Raw genomic sequence first — 25,928 nt, forward strand, 5'->3', positions numbered from 1 at the left:
GAACCAGGTGTGGAGTACCTAGACATCATGGCACATATATTAGGTGACGATCGTCGGTAATCACCAACTTACTACAATCATTGAACTGCCATACCACCCGAGGTGTGACAGCAAAGGAGTACCAAGACATCACCATATACTCAATAAACCCCAGTCATTATCATCGGTTAAAAAACTTCATGATGACAACATCAACAAATAAGACCCGGCATCGCATGCAAGAGTGCGTCTCAAATGATTTATGACACTCGACCAGAGAGAGGGCAGCTTTTTCCAGAGTGAAGGGATAGTGAATCAACGCCTTCCTGCACTTACATGGGGATCGTCGAACAAAGAAATGGACAGAGTAAATACAACTAGCATAGTTTATAAAAATTAGATATTTGCAAATAATACTTACCTTCTTTCTATTTGTAAAAGTAATTATTTTATTAAATATGTGAAGTCCCTAATTTATACATACCTCAAAATTTGTGAGAAAGAAACTAAATTAGGATAGTCACACAACCTCATATTTCCTTTATATGTAGAATTAGTAAAAGGATTGTGTAGTATTTTCCTTCTGTAAAGATTTTTCATAAATACATTTTTGTTGCAATCACAACATTAGTACTGAGGATAGAATTAAGAGAAAAGCTTCTTCATTCTATTTTTTTTAAGTCACACATAAAAGAAATAAACAAACGAAACAAAGTGACACAACAGAGCTTTTGCAAACATTGACACAAAGCTTAACAAAACAAAAGAAATAACCACACTAAGACATGACACACTGTATACTAAGGAGTTTAGAAAAGTTAATATTGTAAAAGCAACTTTTGGAAATGAAAAAGAAAAACAGAGATACGTAATGGCAACAACAAAGAAAATCAACCTTTGTGAACTCAATGTTTGTCTAACAACAAAACACAAATTGTATAATTAAAAACTAGAAACAATAGCTATAAAGAAATAATTACAAAATTGTTAAGAATGGTCGAGAAATTTTATTGGAAAATCTAAAAGAACAATTTTTGCCTGACTTTATCAATGTTTTCCTCAGCATTGACAAACCCCAGACAAAAATTTTGTCACAATGGGGGGCGGGGGACTTTGTAAGGTGACGTGATCTCCTGACCTTCATTTCTTACATATTCCGTCCTCACAATCGTATTCTGCACATCAAGGTGCTTCATTCGAAACCAAACTCGATAAGGTACAGTCAATTTTGTATGAATTCATGTAAGCGATATGCAAATCTAATAAGTAAATCGCAAGTGCGCACCAAGGTTGAAAAAGTTGAGGCTGGCGTACACAACATGACAACCACAGGAATTTTCGTTCTAAAGAGGCAACCAGCCTGCTGGGAGGCCCGTCCATTCAGAGGGGTGGGTCAACACACACCTACTTCGGCCGGAGCGACCGCCCAGAGAGAGGACAGCTTTTTCCAGAGTGAAGGGATAATGACCCCCGTGTTCAACTTAAAACCAAATTCCACTACATTGTGTGGGAGCGCCCAGAAGACGCATTTTCTGACGAACTGACTGCATAGTTATGTTCTCACAGGAGGACAGTATACACCTAATAGAGATGTTACATATTTCCGAATTTGTCGACAAACGAAACGTCAGTATCCCGTTTAAAAGAGCAACGCTGATTGGCGAATATTTCAGACACAAAGAGCCAGAGGAGAGAGGGAAGATAGCGAATGATAAACCCTTGCAATTTTTCCAGAAAAAGGGGCTGTTCTGTAGTCGCTCTTGGAATGGGAACACGCAACGAGAGCTAGTGTGCTAGTGCGTGTACGCAAAGAAAGAGGAACAAACTCTCCTCAGTACGTCACTGGGAGAGCACCTCTTGGTTAGTATATCGGTGTGATACTTTGTATTGAGTTGCTTGCAATTAAGCGTTGTTCACTGTGTTGGCCGCCACACTTTCGTGTGGTATGAACATGGACAGAGTACTAGTTAAACGCCTGCGAGCAATATTGAGTGGGCCGTCAGGGTTGGCCGAGCGGTTCTAGGCCCTACAGTCTGGAACCGAGCGACCACAACGGTCGCAGGTTCGAATCCTGCCTCAGCCATGGATGTGTGTGATGTCCTTAGGTTAGTTTAAGTAGTTCTAAGTTCTAGGGGACTGTTGACCTCAGAAGTTAAGTCCCATAGTGCTCAGAGCCATTTGAACCAATAATGAGTGGCATCGTGGTGGACTGGTTATCTGACTGGTGTACCACACCAATAGTTTGACTAGATGTGGATAGGAGTCCTTGACTTCATCAGTGTGTAGGGAGAGTTTTATTGGCAGTCAATCCAGATAGAAAGAGATAGTTGTGTTATTTGTCAGCAGCGAACGACACAGGCAGCAGTCGTTGCAGGTCACGGTATTGTGCGCTACAGCATATGCGAGCCCCATCTGTCCTCCATAACAGTACGCTCCATTACATTTCTCATGTAACAGCCTTGACCATACCTAGAAAAGTTATTCAAGTTGTGTAGGCATGGCTCTCAGCCATTCCGCTGAGTAAATAACATTCTTAATGGAAAGGGAGAAAAGAACCTTTCCATACTTTGTGAAATAATAGCATTCCTATCCATAAGAGGCAATCTACTGTTCCAAAAAGAACCCGGAGTTTTATTAATTCATAAGGAAAATTTTCACTTGATTTCTCAAAATTTTTTGCAATAAATAATATTTTTCGTCCGTTTAATGTTTTTCTTACACTAACTTGCAATAATCCAGTACCCAAGTATTCCACTACTTACTAAGAAGAATATTTTTGTGTCTTTTCCTTACAGTGGACGACTCCAGAAGATATTTGTTGCTGAATGCTTTTGAAGCAGTTCTTGTTGGTACATTAGGAGCGTCTGTCTGACTTCTGTAGTAGTGTGAGCTGGAAATGGTTTCTTGCATGAGCCAAAGGGTACTTGTTGGATCAATCCATTGCGCAACTTGACAAAATAAAACCCACACACTCACAACATGGTCTTTAATGTGTTCAGATCTGGAGAATATGGCGGCCGATTGAGGCCCATGCCAACGGCCTGTGGGTACCCCAGAGCAAAGATACGATCCCCAAAACGCTCCTCCAGGACATTAAACACTCTCCTGCTTCGATGGGGTCGAGCTCAGGCCTTGCATGAGGGGCATCTTGTAGAAATCAGGGTCACTTTGGATGATGGTGCTGAAAGCATCTTCCAAAACCTTCACGTACCGTTTGACAGCCACTGTGCCGTCAAGAGATATCACACGGATTATTTCGTGACTGGACATTGCACACCACACAGTCACTCGTTGAGCTTGGAGAGGCTTCTCGATTGCGAAATGCTGATTCTCAGTCTCCTAAATGCGCCAATTCTGCTTGCTGACGAACCCATCAAAATGAAAGGGACTTCGTCGCTGAACCAAACCATACATGTGCATACTAATTCCCATCATGAAACGCGGCCAACCGTGCAGTTTGAACAAGCTAACGCTACCGTTCAGTAGTTACGACCATTTTATTTTACATAGTTCAATAATTGTCACCCTATATTATCACCTGTTAAGATGACGGTATTAAATTTGTGAATCTGACTGTACACACGGACTATGTTCCAATAAAAAATAAAGAAATGTATTAACCATCTCCTCTGAAGCTATCGTTTGTAAATGGCACATATGACGAGATCTTGATTGTGAGGTAAAGAACCCAGTAACAGTCTAGGTGAAACATATAGTCTTTTCCGAAATATTGTAGGAGTGTGGACTGAAATAAGCAGAAAATTCTAACTGCAGCTAGTGGACATAACCAGCAGACTCACACAGGTAAAGAGGACATTCCTGTCCCAAGGAAGCTTGCTAGTACCTAACAGCGACCTTAATTTGAGGAAGAATTATCTGAGAATTAACATTTGTAGCAGAGGACTGATGGAAAAGATTCGAGGACTGTGGGACAGCTGGATAAAAAGAGAATCGACTCGTTTCAGATATGGTACTGTAGAGGGATACTGATGGACTGACAAGGTAAGAAATGGGGTGGTTCACCAAAGAATCGTTAAGGTGAGTATTGTTTGGAGAATACTGACGAGAAAAAGAAACAGCATGATAGGACATGTGTTAAGACACAAAAATAATTTCTTTGATACTTGAGTGAGATACAAATCTGTCGGGACTGACAGAGATAGATCAAATAAACAACTGAGGGCGTAGGATGCATGTAGTACTCTGAGATTTTGGCAAAGGAGAGAAATTTCTGGTGGTCTGCGTCAAAACAGGTCAAAAATGTGGTGACTGAGGGGAATCTGGGACTAGGTAAGTAGGCAAAGACAGTGGCCACCAGAGGAAGGTGAGAGTAATGAGAGACTTGAGCGACTGACCCAGTATGGCTGTCTGCGGCAGCCACCTGCTGGCTATCACGTTGCCAGGCAATCGCACACCGGGCGGCAGCTGGGACTGGTCGCAGCGCAGCAGCACACGCTGTTCCAGGGCAGACAGCACCTCAAGGATGGCGCGCATCTTGTCCAGCGGCAGCGTGTGGAAGGCGATCAGGCTGCCGAACGACACGTACACCGCTCCATGGGCAGACCCAGACAGGAACTGTTCCAGCTCCTGTTAACAAACCAGTACTGTCCACAGAGACACCTCCCACACTGGGGCTACACTGTATCGTGACTTCTTCCATAATAGAGTGTTGACCCACCTTTGTCACGAGATACAACAGCCATACTGAGTGCCGTGGATTAGACACTTTCTTAGTAGGTTTCTGAAGGTATGGCAAAAGATAACCACGCACAGTGAAAGAAGTCCGTTTTTCACCCATCTTTCGTAATTCTGTGTACTTCACAACGCGCAGTGGACAGATTTTGTAGCCCTCTTTCTTTTTCATTATCTCGTACACTTGCTGATGCCGGCCGGTGTGGCCGAGCGGTTCTAGGCGCTTCAGTCTGGAACCGCGCGACCGCTACGGTCGCAGGTTCGAATCCTCAATCGGGCATGGATGTGTGTGATGTCCTTAGGTTAGTTAGGTTTAAGTAGTTCTAAGTTGTAGGGGACTGATGACCTCAGATGTTAAGTCCCATAGTGCTCAGAGCCATTTGAACGTTCTGATGCTTAAGAAACTATCGCAAGGGGATATGTTGCTTTATTTTATTTTTATGTGAAACGAGCAGCCTATTTCGCAGTGTACATTGCTATTTTCCTTGTCTTCTTTGTCCATTTCAGTGGAAATCATGGTTGAGTATTTTTTTGAATGTCCTACGCAGAACAGAGAAGTATCTTTTCCCCTGAAATAGCGGAACTAATCTTTAGATGCATGCTCCTCTCCTCTTAATTTGAGCTCCAAACAGTGGCACTGCCTGGTATCAGCGTTGTACAATTTCCAATAATTTTGCACTCCATATATCCTCTTTTCTTACACTGTTTTTGGTTTGGAAGTCTATTAAATGCCACGAAATATATTACAATCGACTACCTTTGGCCGTCCAACATCGTACTGCCTCGTAATGGATACAGAAACGTTGCCGGGTTCGAACCTTATAACATATAATTTACCTAATTTTTCCAGTGTTTTAAATGACGAATGTGTTGCGGTTCTAATAGCCCATTACTCAAAAAAATGTGTGTGAAATCTTATGGGACTTAACTGCTAAGGTCATCAGTCCCTAAGCTTACACACTACTTAACCTAAATTATCCTAAGGACAAACACACACGCCCATGCCCGAGGGAGGACTCGAACCTCCGCCGCCCATTACTCATACGTGACGACAATAGCCTTTCGAAATAGGCTATAAATCGTAGCGCGTTCTTTCCCTCAAATAATTTTCTCTCACAGATGAATCTCTAATTTCCCGCAGGATAGTAAATTAGACTTAAAACTGATTTTTTGGCTGTCATACACCATGAAGTGTAGGGGTATTTACATTATAACGAATGACGGAAATCCGAGTGCCGAGATAAAGTATTTTCTTCCTTGCAGGCGTGTGATATAAAAATGTAACACTGAAATTTTGGCGTAATACCCAATTTCAGATACCATCAGCCCCCACTGGCTCCAGAAATGCTTTGAAAAGCAACACGTAGCGAATCTCGAGCCTTCGCCGTTCTTCCTGAATGCCCAGAAAGAATGCGCGCAGCGAATAGTAAGCCTCCGCAGTTATTCTTTAAGTCCCAATTGGCTAATCGAGCCAGTACCACCTCCTCTTCTGGTAAAAAAAAGTCAAGCGCAATTAAGGCAGAGTAGAGACTGATTCTGAGTGGCAGACGTGAAGCAGATGTTGGCGGGTAAGCGTGCTTTGATAATATTTGATAATATTTTGATAATATTTGTGTCTGATGATAACTAAATTGTGAACAGTGTCAGATCTTTTGTGCAGTCTTTGTCCGCTAAAGGCAACTGTTTATGTGGTGATAACGCATTTACTTGTGGCAAGTTGCAAGTACAGTGTCTTGCATTGATCACGCAGTGGTATTTTATTTAGCGGAGAGTAAATATGGAAGTGTTCATGACTGTCAGTCAAACGTATGTTCCTTGTGTTTAGATGTGTGTGAAATCCTATGGGACTTAACTGCTAAGGTCATCAATCCCTAAGCTTACACACTAGTTAACCTAAATTATCCTAAGGACAAACACACACACCCATGCCCGAGGGAGGACTCGAACCTCCGCCGGGACCAGCCGGTTCCTTGTGATCTCCGTTTACTTATTTATAATCTACTTTCATCGGATTCTGTTTTTTCCAGTGACGTAACATTTACTTCGATCAGGCTGCCCCATTTATGTAGTGCTAAACCACTTGCGACGGCCAAGTGTACCTATCAGTTAAAGAAATATTTTGCTAGATAGAATTCACTCTTCCAAGAATACTGAATAGCAATATCGCTGACGTCCGAAGTTTGTTTTCTGTAGAACCGTTGGCTATTTGACTAACTTTTAAAAGTTATGCTCAACTTGTGCTATTCCTTCTTCTCGTAAAGTTGATTATTTTTTCGGCTTTTCTACTGAGAGGCACTATTGAAGCTTCCTTCATCTCCTCTTTATTATTGATTGCCAGTTTGGTTGCGGAACCATAGTTGGTTGTTATCCCTAATGCTGAGGTTATTGTCTAGTATGTTAAGTGAAACTTTGTGTGGTAAATGGTTACGTCTATGCGAACTACTTCACCATTTACAAAAGACAAAGATCCCATTCCAGAATGTGTGACGAACGATATGGGGGCCAATGTTTAATATAATATCAGTTATGTTGCTCAATACCGAATGGTCATGCCAGATCAATTACGTTTCCAACGCGTTTTTTTTTTATTTTTATTTTTTTTCTGTAAAGATGAGATTCTGCGGCATAATATTTCTCATTCATTTAAGATTCTGCACAGTCCATGCATGTCCGCTGGGCGGCTTCTGCATAGGATAACAAACAGACTTTCTCTTAACAAAATAAAATGAATACGATTGTTTTGGAAAACTGGATAATACCAAAATCCACTCAGCGTAATGGAAGAGGTAGGACTCCCAAAGAAGGCAGTAGTCATACACTAAACTTGCGTAAACCTAACCTGGTGTTCGACAACAAACAGAATCTGGTGCATCGGGTGCCGATAAGGATAATCTGTTGGCCAAGACATCAACGTGACTTGACTACCATGCTCCTCCGTCCAGGTCATGCATTTATGGAGCTGAAGACGTAATCAGCAGCGTTTCCCATGGCAGCCCATGTGAATGTTCCCATACAGTAACACAGGCATGCGTCTGTAGGACTGTGAGTGTTTCGAACAGCTGTACGTCTGGACGACAGCGTTTCCGGACACCACCTCTGACCTGCACTGACACGAAATCTGTTTTATCTGACCAGGCGACAAGTTTCCATTCATCCGCGTCCCAGTCTCTTAAGATACAATGACCACTGCAGTCATAACTGGCGATGTCGTGTCGGCACTGGAAGACATAGGGATCGTCTGTTTTGGAGCCCCACTTTCAACAATGTCCTCTGAACGGTGTGCTCCGAAACACTTGTTGCTGCTCCGGCATTGAACTGTGCCGTCTGATCTGCCGGAGACCCCCGTCGTTCCTCGCTCAGACAATGGCCGCGCGTCGGACCTCCACATTCTGAGATGAGGTGTGGACGTCTGGTAGTTTGCCGGCTACTCCTGGTTTCGTCATCTCTCAAGCACTTTCCATAAACGCTCACGGCATTAGCATGAGAAATGTTGATCAACTTCTTAATTTCTGAGATATTCGTTCCCTGACAGTGGGCTGCCTTTTGTCAGAGTCGCTTTTGTCAGTGTAGTTCCCCACTTGCAGTCCATTCGAGGCTACAGTTAGTCACCATTCGTCTCTGCTCCACTAAATACTGTCTCTCGGTGATACTTTGTGGACCGTCTGTTTAGTATTAAGTTATCTGAGGATGGCTTAAAACGCCGAAAAATGATTCACAACGAACTGTAGAATAAGTATTACCGTAGAACATCACTACTCTCTATTAAAAATTTTAATATGTCTTTATTACTCCAAATACCGACGAAGTATTTCATAAATGTTATGTACTACCGTTAATGCGACACGTGGCCACAACCCCAAAAGGCGGTGTTCTGACAATGGGCATAATTTTTTCGCTTATCATTGTGCAAGTATACGGGTAACGTAATCAGGTCCAGTCAGTAAACATCATATCGGGCGGTTATAATTGAAGTGCAGCTACGCACACAGGTTCAGTGAGGGTTGTTGTTATCGTATGTTATCGAAACTTTGTAGATATGCTAATGCGTTAACATGAAACCGATTTGCGCTGGAAAAAAATAGTTCCATTTGTGGTCACCAGGTGCAAATCCGGTGCTGTACACTGTTTCTTTGAGGGTGTGATGTTCACGCTGTCATTTGATAAACTATAACGCGAGGGAACAGTATGGCAATTAAGAAGAGAGACAGTGCGCTCTTCGTAAAACTGTTTTATGTGAACGGCAGGCGTAACAGTACTGCATTTGGGAATGTATCGCCGAATGAAATATCTGAAGAGAGGACCGATGTCATTTAATTTTTTAAGAAGATGATAATGAAATTCGGGAACACTGGTGAGTTTCATGTGGCACCTGGGAGACGAAGGCGTTCTGTCCCTGTGGGAGTTAGTGACGAAGTTGCTCTTGTCACTGTAACCGACCATGCAGCATGTGCTCCGGGTAGTGCTAGTCCTAGTGCGGTGTTGCGAGAACTGTCCATCTCATAGTCAAAAAATGGCTCTGAGCACTATGGGACATAACATCTATGGTCATCAGTCTCCTAGAACTTAGAACTACTTAAACCTAACTAACCTAAGGACAGCACACAACACCCAGTTATCACGAGGCAGAGAAAATCCCTGACCCCGGCGGGAATCGAACCCGGGAACCTGGGCGTGGGAAGCTAGAACGCTACCGCACGATCACGAGCTGCGGACTCCTATAGTCAACAGTGAGGAATGTTTTGCAGTCTTTTTTACACTGGTATGTACAAAACCAGAAAGTGCTGCTACTGAAACTGTAAGATGCGCAGCAACGCTCTGAATTAGGTCTTCGCTTTCTGGCACGGGACGAAGTTGATGACATGTGGTCAGCCAATATTTTATGGAGTGACGAGGCATATTTTATGCTACAGGATGCAGCGAATACACGGAACTAGCGAATTTGGGGTACTGTTAAACCGCGTGCTGTGCACGAAGAGCCCTTGCACACACCGTATGTGACTGTGTGGTATGGGTTCACAAGCACCTTTATTCTCGATTCGTTCTTTTTTGAGGAGAATACACCCAGAGAGCCTAACAGGTGCACCGTGATATCTGCACGCTATGGAGACTTCCTTGTGCTGCATGTGATTCCCGATTTGGAAGAGCGCAATCTTTGTTTTCACGCAATATTTGGCAACGCCTAATGTCGCTCGCCCAGTGAAATATCTGCTTAATGTCACCTTCCACGAACGGGGTATCTCCAGAATTCTTCCACATGTGTGGCCTGCAAGATCACCTGGTCTGAATCCATGTGACTTTTTGCACTGGGCCGATCGCTGTGGTCGAGCTGTTCTAGGCGCTTCAGTCCGGAACCGCGCTGCTCCTACGGTCGCAGGTTCGAATCATGCCTCGGGCATGGATGTGTGTGATGTCCTTAGGTTGGTTACGCTTAAGTAGTTCTAAGTCTAGGGGACTGATGACCTCAGGTATTAAGTCCCAATAGTGCTTAGAGCCGTTTTTGCTCTGAGAATATCTACCGGAACGTGATCGCCAGCGACACGTTCTGTCTTTACCTGATCTGAAGGCCAGTATACAGGAACATGTTGATTAGATTCCACTGGAACTGCTGCGAGCATCTGTTGATCACGTCTTTTTACGGTGTAAATCTCCGTGGTGTTTCTAACAAATGGCGTGTATATGTGTAGTTGATTATTGCCTCCGAAACGGAATTCTCACGGGTACAAATGATTAAGATGATCTTGTCTTTGACAACCTGCACATAGAAATTTCCATAAAACGAAGCATCTTGTTGTGGTTTTACTTCAGTTTAGCACATTGAACCACTGACTCCTATCGGGATGCTACTACAATGAATTAGAACTTGGACACCGTGAATTATTTATTCTCAAAATGCTTTAGAGTGCAAAAAATAATTCAAATGGCTCTGAGCTCTATGGGACTCAAGTGCTGTGGTCATAAGTCCCCTAGAACTTAGAACTACTTAAACCTAAGGACATCACACACATCCATGCCCGAGGCAGGATTCGAACCTGCGACCGTAGCGGTTGTGCGGTTCCAGACTGTAGCGCCTTTAACCGCTCGGCCACTTCGGCCGGCTTAGAGTGCAACAAATTGTATATACACAATATCGGATTCTATCCTACACGTTATTTCCAGATTGGCAGAACATGCATTTGACTATTTCTAGACCGCGGCCGCCGTTATTAGACGAGGGGCACGAAGTTGGCTGATACTGGTTCTCAGTGAGAAACAGAAGATCTACACCCTGACAGGCACTTTCAGAAAACGCTCACTGTACAAGAAAATGGAATTCAACACATTTCTTGTAAGTGTTTCCTTATCCACCAAACCGGAGTACACATGTCATCTACTGAAGCACGGACAGTAGTTGCACTGCACCGATGATCTGCTCGCTGGGGCGTCCCCGCTGTGCAAGTGAAGTGCATCGCCTACTTGCAATTCTCTGCCTACACAGTGGACTCAGTGTCCCATCTCCAAACTCCTGGGGTTGAAATATCCTCAGCGCAAGAGAGAATACGGGTCAAGATTTCTGTTTTCTCGCCAACCAGGAAGAGAAACTCGAATCAAGTATTCTCCCATAGAAGAGCGTTTGAGTGTGAGCCAGACTGCTCAGTGCGCTAAACAATCTTCACTCGAGTAAACAGAGTAACAGCTCTCTCACGGAGAAACGACTGCACACACTCCTTGTGTCAAAAGCAACGCTCCTCAAAATCTACCCGACAGATTTTCCGCTCTGGCTCTCGCCACCGAAGTCTAGCTCGATTCCCAGAGCGATCTGTCTTCATTCACTCTTGGCAGGGATGTGTGCTGCATCAGGAGGGAGGGACGTCTTCTCGATCGGTCCTTACAGGGAAGTCCTTGCTAACGTCACACTCCAGCTCCCTGCTGGACTCGCGGCGTCTGCATTTGCGTTCAGGCGAGGAATCACGGAGACCGTTACAAAAACATTTTGTACCAGCACATGGGTCATGAATCGGCCGGCCAGTCACCTGAAGCTCGATCTCCTGTCATAATTGTGGCAGGTTCCATTTCCCTTTGTACATCTTGACTCTCCGCCAATCGAAAACGCGTCTCTGCTTTTCCATGGGAAACATGCCCCGGCACTTCCTGTGAGAAGATACCTCGAAGGCCACCACACGACCATCGCTTGTGACTCCGCGCATTGCTTCGCAATAAAAGGATGTCCTTTCGCCTTCCCCTGCCCCTGACATTCATCCTCCAGATTTGGAATTCTGAAATTTTTTCTGTCCTATCAGAGAGTAACCTGCTGCCTGCTCTGTCCATGGTACAGGGGACCTGCAGCCTCTAGCATCATAAACCACCGTCGCCACACTGTGCTCCCTATCTCAGGGCAGTAAATGTCCGCCCCTACAGAACATGTTATGACTCTTCCCAGCCCCTCTTTAGCTGATTGTGGCTTCTGACGAAAGCGTCGCCTGCTTCACCTTTTCTGTCAGTGCTCAACACTAATTAATTCTCAGACATGTACAGGGTTATTACAAATGATTGAAGCGATTTCACAGCTCTACAATAACTTTATTATTTGAGATATTTTCACAATGCTTTGCACACACACACACAAACTCAAAAAGTTTTTTTAGGCATTCACAAATGTTCGATATGTGCCCCTTTAGTGATTTGGCAGACATCAAGCCGATAATCAAGTTCCTCCCACACATCAATGAATTCGAAAGCATCGTTGATGCGAGCTCGCAGTTCTGACACGTTTCTTGGTGGAGGAGGTATAAACACTGAATCTTTCACATAACCCCACAGAAAGAAATCGCATGGGGTTAAGTTGGGAGAGCGTGGAGGCCATGACATGAATTGCTGATCATGATCTCCACCACGACCGATCCATCGGTTTTCCCCTTACAGAGGCATCCAGAAGCTTTAAACTGCGCATACCATCGCCGAATGGAGTTAGCAGCTGGTGGATCTTTGTTGAACTTCGTCCTGAAGTGTCGTTGCACTGTTATGACTGACTGATGTGAGTGCATTTCAAGCACGACATACGCTTTCTCGGTTCCTGTCGCCATTTTGTCTCACTGCGCTCTCGAGCGCTCTGGCGGCAGAAACCTGAAGTGCGGCTTCAGCCGAACAAAACGTTATGAGTTTTTCTACGTATCTGTAGTGTGTCGTGACCATATGTCAATGAATGGAGCTACAGTGAATTTATGAAATCGTTTCAATCATTTGTAATAGCCCTGTAGTACTATAGAAGTTGTTAATACGGCATGCTAGCTAGTATCAGCCAATAAAATGATTAATAATGCGATTGAGCATTCTAAAGAGTGATCTATCATAAATATAAATTTGCAAGAATATTAAATATGTGGTAGCAAAATCTTGCTGCCTTTACAACAGATGCAGCATCTTGTCGCTTTCTCTGGTGGCCGTATTGAACAGACTGTGTAAGGGATCGCTAATAATAACGCCAGCATTATTTTGTCACTTTTTTGACCTTTTGTGCCCATATCCCATTCCCAATCCATTACATATGGAAACATTTCTATATTCCTTTCTTGCATCCACCGCACTAGATTTGCACTAGATCGCCAAAATTGGAAATCCGTTCTGCATTAAGACATCAGGATATCTACCAAGTTTTGCTGTCGCACGAGAAATAAAGTCCACGCTGAATCGGTGTGAGCAGCAGCACTTTTATTATAATCGCCCTGTACTTGTCACGACACACACATGATGTGTCAGTCATCAGTTGTGTAACTCTGCTTCTGGCTTGTGCAGTGCTATTTGCTGTTTATGCGCATGTAGAAGGCACGATAGAGGCCATATTGGACAAAATGGAAACGTGCTTTGTTAATGGGCTGTTGCAGGTTAATAAGCAAATACTTTCTGGGACTGCCTGTTGTGTTTATTCCTCGTAAGTGAACGGTTTTGGAAATTTTGAGTAAAGACGAAGCGGTAGTGAACAAAGATCGTGACGATGTCCTCCAGAGATAGGAAGAATACCTAAAAGAGCTATATGACACAAATAGCAAACCAGAAACTCTGAAACTTGAATCACACAACAGTGTAAGTGATGACGAGAAAGGACCAACCATCATAATGGAAGAAGTAAACTCTGCCATAGCTGCAATGAAAATTGGCAAAGCGGTAGGTACAGATACGATACTGGGAGAAATATTAAAATGCTTGAACCAAGATGGGATAAGAGAAATATTGAGATTATGTAATAAAATACACTCCTGGAAATGGAAAAAAGAACACATTGACACCGGTGTGTCAGACCCACCATACTTGCTCCGGACACTGCGAGAGGGCTGTACAAGCAATGATCACACGCACGGCACAGCGGACACACCAGGAACCGCGGTGTTGGCCGTCGAATGGCGCTAGCTGCGCAGCATTTGTGCACCGCCGCCGTCAGTGTCAGCCAGTTTGCCGTGGCATACGGAGCTCCATCGCAGTCTTTAACACTGGTAGCATGCCGCGAAAGCGTGGACGTGAACCGTATGTGCAGTTGACGGACTTTGAGCGAGGACGTATAGTGGGCATGCGGGAGGCCGGGTGGACGTACCGCCGAATTGCTCAACACGTGGGGCGTGAGGTCTCCACAGTACATCGATGTTGTCGCCAGTGGTCGGCGGAAAGTGCACGGGCCCGTCGACCTGGGACCGGACCGCAGCGATGCACGGATGCACGCCAAGACCGTAGGATCCTACGCAGTGCCGTAGGGGACCGCACCGCCACTTCCCAGCAAATTAGGGACACTGTTGCTCCTGGGGTATCGGTGAGGACCATTCGCAACCGTCTCCATGAAGCTGGGCTACGGTCCCGCACACCGTTAGGCCGTCTTCCGCTCACGCCCCAACATCGTGCAGCCCGCCTCTAGTGGTGTCGCGACAGGCGTGAATGGAGGGACGAATGGAGACGTGTCGTCTTCAGCGATGAGAGTCGCTTCTGCCTTGGTGCCAATGATGGTCGTATGCGTGTTTGGCGCCGTGCAGGTGAGCGCCACAATCAGGACTGCATACCACCGAGGCACACAGGGCCAACACCCGGCATCATGGTGTGGGGAGCGATCTCCTACACTGGCCGTACACCACTGGTGATCGTCGAGGGGACACTGAATAGTGCACGGTACATCCAAACTGTCATCGAACCCATCGTTCTACCATTCCTAGACCGGCAAGGGAACTTGCTGTTCCAACAGGACAATGCACGTCCGCATGTATCCCGTGCCACCCAACGTGCTCTAGAAGGTGTAAGTCAACTACCCTGGCCAGCAAGATCTCCGGATCTGTCCCCCATTGAGCATGTTTGGGACTGGATGAAGCGTCGTCTCACGCGGTCTGCACGTCCAGCACGAACGCTGGTCCAACTGAGGCGCCAGGTGGAAATGGCATGGCAAGCCGTTCCACAGGACTACATCCAGCATCTCTACGATCGTCTCCATGGGAGAATAGCAGCCTGCATTGCTGCGAAAGGTGCGTATACACTGTACTAGTGCCGACATTGTGCATGTTCTGTTGCCTGTGTCTATATGCCTGTGGTTCTGTCAGTGTGATCATGTGATGTATCTGACCCCAGGAATGTGTCAATAAAGTTTCCCCTTCCTGGGACAATGAATTCACGGTGTTCTTATTTCAATTTCCAGGAGTGTATATGACAGTGGTGAATGGCCTGAGGACTTTCTGACAACATTAATGATTCCATTACCGAAAAAAACAAGTAACCAAGAAATGCAGCGAGCACAAGACAATCAGCCTCATTTCACATGCAGCCAAAGTGATGTTAAGAATAATTAATAAAAGACTTGAAAAAGTGATGGAGGAGAACCTTGGCGAAGAGCAGTTCGGCTTTAGAATACGGGCACCAGAGATGCAATACGGCTCCTTCGAATATTGGGAGAAAGGTTTATTGAAAAAGGAAGAGACTTATATATGTTCTTCATCGATCTAGAAAAGGCATTTGACAATGTGGTTTGGGACAAGCTGGCGACTATAATGAGGGAAAAGAGAGTGGACTGGAAAACCAGAAGACTTGTAAACTCATTATATCTCAATCAAAAAGTTTCAATTAAAGTGAGAGGAGAAAGTACAAACTGGATCGGACTAGGAAAAGCAGTAAGACAAATGGTTCAAGTGGCTCTGAGCACTATGGGAGGTCATCAGTCCCCTAGGACTTAGAACTACTTAAACCTAACTAACCTAAGCACATCACACACATCCATGCCCGAGGCAGGATTCGAACCTGCGACCGTAGCGGTCGTGCGGTTCCAGACTGAAGCGCCTAGAACCGCTCGGCCACCAGTGGCCGGCGAGTAAGACGAGGATGCTGTCTATCACGTACTCTTTTCAACCTCTACTTGGAAAACATGATTGACCAATGCTCATTAGATGACAAAGGTGCAGAAATTGGAGAAAGAAGAGTAGGGTGTTTGAGGTTTGCTGATGACATGGTCCTTCTAGCCACAGGGGAAAAAGAATTACAGGATTTGGTGGACACCATTGAAACTAATGGAAAAAAATATGGAATGATAATTAACACAAGTAAAACAAAAGTATTGGCACTAGGAGGAAATAAGGAAACAAAAATTATGCTGAATGGAGAACTACTAGAACAGGTGTAAAATTTTAAGTATCTTGGAAGCAGGACAGACATTGACTGCAAGTGCACCACAGAAAATAAAACAAGGATAGCAATGGCAAAAGAGGCGTTTTATAAGAAAAGGAGAATTTTCTGCAGCGGCCTGGACAGAGAATTCAGAGAGTGTTCTTCTATATGGCGCTGAAACATGGACTATGATGAAGAAAGACAGAGAAAGGATGGAGGCTTTTGAGATCTGGACATGGTGGAGGATGGAAAGAATAAGTTGGATGGACAGAGTAAAAAATGAAGAGTTACTGAGAAGAGTGGGAGAGAGGAGACAGTTACTAGATGTAATAAAGAGAAGAAAAAGAAATTGGATTGGGCATATATTAAGAATGAATGGCGAACTGATAAAAACAGTTTTAGAAGGTTATGTAGAAGGGAAAAGGAAGTGAGGAAGGAAGAGATTCCAGATACTGGATGACGTGATGGACGGTACAATTTTTTTTTTTTTTTTCCTTATTGTGATTTTAAACACCTTATACAAAGGCGGGCTGTCAGCAGCACAATACGCCGCTCTTCAGCCTTGAGTTTGACAACAAGTAGTACATAAAGGTGGCACAGAGTAGACAGTAAAAACGGTGGGCAAAAAATGTAGACACTAAAAATCGAAAAAACATGGAGCCGTTCACGCTGAACGAGAAACATCACTAACACGAGGCGACACGGTGCACATAACATGGACGATGGCGACGGCACGTGAACGGTGGTGGCGTGACGGCGAACAACACTACACCCAAACGAAGGCACACACACGAAACACTGACGGCGATGATCTCCGGCGCGCGAATGTCCACTGAGCGTGTACGAGTCCGGGGACCTGCCAAGAGAGGAGGTGGAGGAGGAGGAAGGGGAAGGGGAATGGGAGAGGGGAGAGCAGAGATGTCAAGGGCAAAGGAGAGAGGGGGAGGGAGGAAGGGGGAGGGGAAGCCCGGGGGAGAGGGGAGGAGGGAGGGGGGGAAAGGAAAGAGAAGGGAAGGTAAGGGAGTGAGGGAGGGTGCCTAAAGGAAAGGACACAGGAGGTGGGGGGGAGGATCAAAGTTGATAGGAGGGGTAGATGCAGGGGAGGAGGACATCATCAGGGAGGGGGAGCTGGCGGAAGCCACCTTGGGAGAGGGTAAGGAGGGTGGAGAGATGGAGACCGGGTGGGACGTGCGAATACAGGCGCAGCAGCGGGCGGGGGTGGGAGAGGATCGGGGAGACGAGCGGGTGAGGAGGATCGAGTTTGCGGGAGGTGTACAGGATCCGTATCCTTTCCAGGAAAAGGAGGAGGTGGGGGAAGGGGATGAGATTGTACAGGATCCGCGTGGGGGAGGGGAGATGGATGCGATAGGCGAGGCGGAGAGCATGACGTTCAAGGATTTGGAGGGATTTATAAAAGGTAGGGGGGGGCGGAGATCCAAGCCAGATGGGGATAAAGGATAGGGCGGATGAGGGACTTATAGGTGTGGAGGATGGTGGAGGGGGACGTTACAACATACAGCAACCTTAAGAAGGAAGAAATGGATCGCAGAAAATGGAGAGGCAAATGACCTGCTAATATAGTAGGTAACTGATGCTGATGAAGTGAACGGTACCTGCGGCAGGGGCTGCGGCTGCTCGATATGGAGTCCGCCGACCTCTACGACGTTGGGCAGCAGCGGCACTGCGCCGCCGATGGTCCAGTGCGTGTTGAGCAGCACGAGGCTCGTGGCCGACAGCGACTGCCACAGCGGCGGCAGCTGCGCGCCCAGGTGGCGGCGGTGTAGTTCCTCTGTGTCCGCGTAGAGGGCGCGGTGGCGCACCTGTCGGCAGCAGAAGCGCGCCGCGGCTCACACCGGCGTCACTCCAGTGAAGTACACGTACCGAGCGCGTCTCGCGCGATCCATTGAGCAGAAAGCTGAGGATATCTACACTACAGGTGACACTAGCTTCAAACCAATGGTATCAAAACATGTGGAATAATCGGGTCTACTGCCGGATGTGTGTGTCGCTCTGGCACAATATTTCGGCTACGTAACTCGTTGCCTTCTTTAGGTGCTACCTGAGACTGCCGTACTGGGATTTTTTTTTCTTTTTTAGCACTTTTCATTCCTTCTCCTGAGGGGAGAAGGCGGGCTTTTCTAGGGCTTGTCTGTTTGCCCTTTATCAGCCATAGGTCACAATTTTTATTTTATTTATTTCTATTATCTTTATATATTTGATTACATGCTATTATTTTATGTTGGGTATCTTTAATTTTACGTTACTTTTTGGTGTATATAGTGTGAAAGAATATTGATTCAGTTAATTATGCAAAAACTGAACTTATTTAACAATATAACTAACTTAACAAGAGTAATTGTTTACTTAACTGAATGTAGGATGCGATTAGTGTATTGACTTTATAAGGTATGTGGGGGTGATATGACATTATAACTGGAAGTGACACATTAACCTAATGGGGAATTCTTATAGTGTTTACATTTATTTTTCCCTATGTAATAATTCTACGAAATGTAAAATGTTGTGGGACAGTGTTGTTGTTGTCGTTGATATATTCTAGCTTAGACTAATCTTAATGCCAGTGTTTACAAGTTCTCCTTTCCTGCTTTGCAGTACTTGAAGCTGGTTGCTACAATGGTTTCTTTTTTTTATTTTGCCTTATATCTAGGCTCACATATTCTCCTTTCCCTTTAGTGGTACTTGGATTTGGTTTTTACAATAGCTCTTATCTTATCTATGATTTCCTTGATGCTGTTGTGCTTTGTGTTATGGGGTGTGTTGTGTGTTGAATGTGGGGGCTGTCGTGGTGCACTAGGTCATTTGTTGCTGTGTTATTGTCTTTCGTCTAGGTGGGGTGGGATGGTTTCTCCTCCTGTCAGTTGTGTCATTGTGGGTACTAAGTCGGGGAACTCAGTTGATGTATTTTCTGCAACTGTATGCGCCGGGTAAATGTATTTCTTTTTCGGGCATCTTGGTGTGCGTGGCTTGGTCGTCAGTATGTCTTCCATATCTGGTCTTTTGTGTAGGATGTGTGAGCCGTATCTTGCCCTAAGTTTTGCCAGTCTTGTTTGTAGTGGGGTTATTTCTGTCGTCTCGTATACTTCGTCGCTAGGGGTGCGGTATGGTAGTTTTGCTATGCTGCGTAGTAGTCGGCGTTCTCTCGAGTACAGTCTGTTTGCTACTGTCTTTGGTATTCAGCCCAGTGGTGCAGCGGCGTATTCGTATATTGGTCGTATGTATGTCTTGTATGTGTGTATGGCTGTCCTGGTGGAGCAGCCATACAGTCGCCCTTGCAGTTGTCAGATTAACTGTTGTTTCCTCGTTTTGTTGAGCAGGTATTGCAGGTGGGCTTAGTAGTTGAGGTGCTTGTCTAGGTAGACACCGCCGTATTGCTGCTGCTGCTGCTGCTGCCTGACAGGGACAGATGAGCCCCTGTGGGTCGGTAGAGTCTAAGCCGGAAGGCTATTCCACCAAACTGACAGAGCGTCTCATATGGCCTGACTTCGTGTTTGATGTCCTGTCAGCCTGCTGGGACGGTGTTCTGAATGTGCTGGCAACTCAGTGGTCGCGAAGCAGGTGGGGCCATCTGGTTGCGTTAAGACGCTGCACCTGGTGGCCCAGTGCTCGAAGGAGCGAATTTTCGGACTGCGCGTTCTTCTCGTAAAAGAGCCGTGCAGCCTGACGAAACCTGTCTCGAACAGTGGGGATGTTGGAGATTCGGTTAAGGTCGTCCGTCGGGAAGTCCCGAGGGAGGTGTAATGCCAGACGTAGTAGAATCTTGTTCTGAAGGCGCTGTAGTCGGTCGATGTGGGTCGCTGCAGCATTGCCCCAAACCACAGCGGCGTAGTCGATATGCGGGCATATGAGCGTAAGATAGAGCACAACACCCAGTTCTGGCAGGAGCGCAGGTGTCGGATTTAGAAAGGGCTAGAGTCATTCTGCCCCTGACCATTTTGACGATGTCGTCGATATGGTATCTCCATGTGAGCCCTCTATCCAGCGTCACACCCAGGTACTTAGCAGCATTTCCCCAAGGTACGGCGGTTCCCCTGATGGTGATCTGTGGTAGGTCAGCTGGGATATGCTTCTTGGTGATGAGGAGGGTTTGCCTCTTAGCCCCATTGAAGCTGAGGCGCCACCTCCTGGCCCACTGACTAAGTGTGTCAGCCGCTGCCTGCATGCGTCGTTGGAGCAGAGCGGCATTCAAGCTGCGTGGGTACATCGCCTTATCATCCTCGTAGAGGGCGAGATGGACCCTGTCCATTCGCGGCATGTCTGCGGTGTACAGGATGTACAGTATGGGGCCAAGGACTGAGCCTTGGGGAACTCCAGCCCTGACCTTGCGGCGCGTCGACAGGTCCTCCATGCGTACATGAAAGCTTCTGTCGGCGAGGTAAGATTTTAAGAGACGGACATGCGGCAGGGGCACACCAAGGTCCAGGAGCTTGAAGAGAAGCCCCTCATGCCATACAGAATCGAACGCCCGTGAAACATCCAGGAAGATGGCTCTGAAGTATTCCCGCCGTTCGATGGCATCAAGGGCCTCTTCAACGAGTCGAAGCAGTTGGTGCATTGTTGCGTGTCCAGAGAGAAAACCACATTGTTCGTTCGGGAGGAGACGTTCTTCCCTGATGCGACGCAGGAGGCGGCAGAGATACGGCCTTTCAAAAACTTTGCTGACTGCTGATAGCAAACTGATGAGCCTGTAGCTGCTCAGGAGACGAGGGTCCTTCCCAGGCTTTCGGATGGGGACGACCTCAGCGTGTTTCCACTCCTGAGGATAGCAGCCAGTGTGGAGGATGCTGTTGAAAAGGCGAGCCAGGTGTTCAGCGGCTGTCAGTGGCAGCCGTCGCAGCATTTCATTTGTAAGCTGGTCAGGGCCTCCTGCCTTGCGTTTGTTGAGTCGTCGAAGTTGATCGGCGACTTCATCAGCATCCACCCGTAGGGGCAGCGAGGAACACCGAGAGACGTTGAGCCACCAGGCGAACGTGATCCGGATCCATGAGGTCCAAGATGGGCTGGAAATTATGTTCAAAAACGTCAGCAATGGCGTTGGCTTTGTCCACTGGGCTGCTGACGATGTTTCGACCAACTTGTAACGGCGAAATCTTCTGACGCCGGCGGAGGAAGAGCTGTGTGGCTTTCCAGGAAGTACCATCGTCAACCCGAAGAGTGGCCAGGCGGTTGGACCATTCCTGATGGCGGTGGTTTGCAACGGCAACTTTTATGTCCATCTCATCCCATTGAGAGCCCTCTTCGTCGCTGCGTTGCGCGTCAGCTGCCATTCACGAAAGAGGCGGTTTTTGGCAGTTATCGCCTCCATGAGATGCAGTGGTAGTTGCCGGGAGCGGTGAGGTGGGCCAGATCGCGGCCGCGGTGTGGCCCGAAGCACCGCTTGTAGAGTACAGTCGTGGGGGAATCGGGCATAGCCATCAACCCCAACATCGTCTGTGTCAGGTGCGTCATGGAGACCCTCTTCCAACAGTTCCCGATACCGGGTCCAGTTGGTGTTCCTGGTTGGGATGCCTCCCCCGCGTCACTGGCTGGTCATCGACGTCGACGTCAAATATAACTGGGACGTGGACCGAAGGTAAGGCAGTGCGGGTGCTGGCAGATATAACATAGGGCACCCCCTTGGCCACCGCAATGTCGAGCACGTCCGGAGGCCCACCGTTGTTGGGAAAGTGGGTGGGTTCGTGAGGTCCGAGGATGACGGCGTTCCACCGCTGGGCCGCTCAGAGAAGTTTGCGTCCGTGGTTGTTGGTGACATGGGAATGTCATTCGGTGTGCTTAGCGTTAAAGTCACCACCTGCAAAGACCTTTCCAGGTAATGCCAGCAAAGCTTCAACCGCCGTATTGGAGGATCTTGTACAGTATTTATGCCCAGTGAGCGCTGGGTGCTCTCTTTGCCGTCCGCGCCCACCTGGCGCTGCATGTAATGTGTTGTCCCTTCCCCGGTGCTCCCTCGGACGTCCGCGCCCGAAGTGGTCGCCATCTGTGGCAGCTCTCTGAGGCTCGTCCTGTGTCGGGCGTTCCGTTCGTGATCTGCGCCCGCCTGGTGCTGCTCCTGAGGTTTTGGCCACTCCCTGGTGCTCCCACGGGCGTCCGCGCCCCGTTCGCCCACCATCTGTTGTCGTGGCAGCTGTCTAGGCTGGACCCGCGTTTGGCGTTCCACAGATGTCGACCAAGTCGGGCGCGGACGTCGAGGGAGCACCGGGGAAGAGACAACACATTACATGCAGCGCCAGGCGGGCGCGGACGGCAAAGAGAGCACCCAGCGCCCACTGGGCATAAATACTGGACAAGATCCTCCAATACGGCAGTCTCTGGTAGCACCTGAAGAAGGTAACGAGTTACGTGGCCGAAACATTGTGCCAGAGCAACACAAACATCGGGCAGTATACCCGATTATTCCACATGTCAAGATCTCGCCAGGAAATCCTCGAGAGTATCAAAACAGTCAAAACCGATACATCCAAGAAGCAGGAAAATAAATCGAGGAAAAAACTGAAGAAGGTATTAAAGTTGATGAGGAACCAACAAAAGTTTAAGGTTTGTGACAGGACTGGAAGTCTGTCAGAACGAGCAAAGGACGTGAAAGATTGAATGAACGGAATATACAACGTCTCAATAAAAAGTTTGTAAGATGTGGCTCGACAAGAGATTATAGGGTGAACTAATGTATAGTGGAATCTAGTGTAATTTAACTAGGTGATAGTGTGGGAATTAGATTATAAAATGAGATGTAACAACGATAGACGAGCGTTGCTATTTCCAGAGCAAAATAACTGGCGATGACCGAAGTAAAGAGGATATAAATGGCAGACTGCCAATAGTAATGCAAATTATCTGAGAATTTGTTAATGTCTAATACGAATTTAAGTGGCAGGCAGACATTCATAAAGGACTTTGCGCGGAGTATAGCCTAACACGGAGGGGAAACGTGAATGTTACAGACTAAATGTGTAGTCGAAATAAATTAGGTCATGCTGTGGAAATTAGATAAGCAGATGAGATGCACCAACTAATACATAAGTTTTACTATTTTGGCAGCAAATTATCTGTTAATAAACGACGTAAATCATGCATAAATTGCTGGCTGTCAATAGCAATTGCACATTAACGAATTATCCCGAAAAGAGAAATTTTGTAACGTAACGATATAACACAAATTTCACTGTTACAAGGTATTTTTTGAAATTATTTATTTGGAGTGCAGCCTTTTGTAGTAATGAAAAGTGCTTTTTAAAGAGTACATACAAGAAGAGAATAGCAGGTTCAATAAAGATGTGCTGCAGAAGAATGCTAGACATAACGTTGGTCTATTGTAGAACTAATAAAGACATAGGGAGTCTAATGGAAGACAACGGAAATGTATGGAAGAATTTCACTCTAAAAAGGAGGGATATGTTGAAAGCGACCATTTTCGCGATGGAGTAGTTAGTTTGATAATCAGTGGAAGTGTAGAGAATGAAAATGCCGGAGAGATTTACCAAAGCTTGACTGTTGTAAGTTAGCTCGACGGATACAGGTGAAACTATACATAAAAAGAAGACCTCTGACAGTTGGACTAGCCACAGCTATTTCGTGGGCTATGCGACTTTGTGTGACAAGTAGACTAGCCACATCTATTTCGTGACCTACGCGACTTTGCGTAAAGCTCTATGGCAATGTTTCAGTTCTTCCACTGTTCTGTTGACGATTGTTGCATTCGGTCACGTAACCCCAATACAGCCAGTAGCCCTTTGTACTTCGCAATTGCAGTCTGCCAACAGCGTTGGAAGGCGTCAGAGTTTGCCTTCCGTCGTATGAAGTCGTAGCTGTCTGTCCGCTGAGGACAGTTACAACAGTTAACCTAATATCATAGTCAAGTCTGTTCTTCAGCACAGCACACAGGACTTGAGAGTACAGATATGTCGAAAACAAGGAGGAATGCATTTCTACTCCACAGTGGAAAGGTGATTACAATGCTCTCTAACCTAGTTGCGTAAGCCAGTATGACTAAAATCCGTTACAGTATGTTGGGATGTGTGCTAAATCCATTGGAATGCAGTGAACACATATAGAAAACATGCAGCGACACTGAGGTACAGTAAATCAGCAAACGGTACGTTACTGTCAATGCAACAAGTTTACTCATAGATTCCATTTATCCTTTGCGAATGGGATATTCATGACCAAAAATCAGTGAAACGAGGTACAGTAAATCAGTAAACGGTACGTTATTGTCAGTGCAACAAGTTTACTCATAGATTCCATTTATCCTTTGCGAATGGGATAGTCATGACCAAAAATCAATGAAACGAGGCACAGTAAATCAATAAACGGTACGTTATTGTCAATGCAACAAGTTTACTCATAGATTCCATTTTTCCTTTGCGAGTGGGATAGTCATGACCAAAAATCAATTTATATGAACATGAAGCGTCCTTGGCGGAGAGCATCATTGTTTCTCAAGAAACAAGTGATCGATTACTTAGATTTTTAATATCGTATCGCTTGAACAGGTTGAAAGATATCGTAAAGACATTTCCCACCATAGACAGGTAGCACGAAGGATAGTAGGTTGGCAGATTATTGTTGGAATCCGTTTCAAGACGAGAATGACAATACGAGATAAAATATTAGCTATTTTACTTTACAATGACGTAATTTTGTAAACTGTTTTGTCAAATTTCGTTCAGAATTAATCTTACAATGAGAATACTACAGGAATGCTGTCATATATCATCTGGCGACATTCCGTGAAATGACGGAACTAACAACAGATTATTTACAGTCAGTTGATCTTGATATATGTTTCGTGTGACAGAGTTTGTCAGGAGACATTGCGTGGTTAGAGTTCTTGGCAGAAAGAATACATTCGCCAATGTCCAACTTGTTAACGGTCCTACAGCTTCGAAGATTTCAATGTGTTAACGTTTATACTTGTTTCCATGTGTGGGCTTTGGACTTACTTCCAGCAACAGCGCACATTACTGCAGTAGCATATGACATGGAAAGAGAAAGCTCTATTCCAGATAGTGAAGATAAAGTGAGGTGGACAAAGTGTATAAGCCGCGGACAGGAACTCTGTCGGAGGGGCAGCAAATCCTCGACCGGCCCCCAAGATTTAAAATTCTCTCGGCCACTCTAAATTATTCCAAACGTAAGCCAGAATGGCTCACCTTGTTGCCACTACTTTGTCTAATCACAGACTGATCTTCATAACACGTCGCGGACAGTTTTGTCAGCACAGGTACTTGCCCAGTAAGAGGAGGCTGAAGGCCTACAGTACCTGTCCACCACACTTGATACCTGTATCCATAGACATAAACACTTTACCTTCTAGCAAAGCCATCTGCCAGTTTTGTTGATCATTCACCATATAGAGACGATGGGCTATTGAAGGAAATAAACGTATAGTTCTACCAAATAGGAAGGAATAACTTTTAATACAATTGGAATAGCTAACGAATAGCTCTGATCATACTTTACAGAAAAAGCAGTGATAACGCAAGCCTCAAACAACAGTCAAGCACCTATCACAACCAAAATACGGCAACACAAGTTTTCATAAGGGAAGCATACACTGACTAGCCAGAACATTTCGACCACATACTTATTACCTAGTATCTACATTTTTGGCACGGATGACAGTGGCATGGAAGCAATGA

The 25,928-nt window shown here is 45.9% G+C and overlaps 1 protein-coding gene across 1 annotated transcript in view; it reads right to left on the minus strand.

The window, feature by feature from the left end:
- The window catches only part of LOC124798712 (UDP-glucosyltransferase 2-like), a 115,678-nt gene that overhangs the window by 32,177 nt on the left and 57,573 nt on the right, over positions 1-25,928 (minus strand). Inside the window, exons 4-5 of the mRNA XM_047262229.1 lie at positions 17,886-18,092; positions 4,335-4,566 (exon numbers count right to left, since the gene is read on the minus strand). Of these exons, the coding sequence (XP_047118185.1) occupies positions 4,335-4,566; positions 17,886-18,092 (439 nt within the window). The remainder of the gene's footprint in view (positions 1-4,334; positions 4,567-17,885; positions 18,093-25,928) is intronic.

Source organism: Schistocerca piceifrons, chromosome 5, assembly GCF_021461385.2.
Source record: "Schistocerca piceifrons isolate TAMUIC-IGC-003096 chromosome 5, iqSchPice1.1, whole genome shotgun sequence".
Lineage (NCBI taxonomy): Eukaryota > Metazoa > Arthropoda > Insecta > Orthoptera > Acrididae > Schistocerca > Schistocerca piceifrons.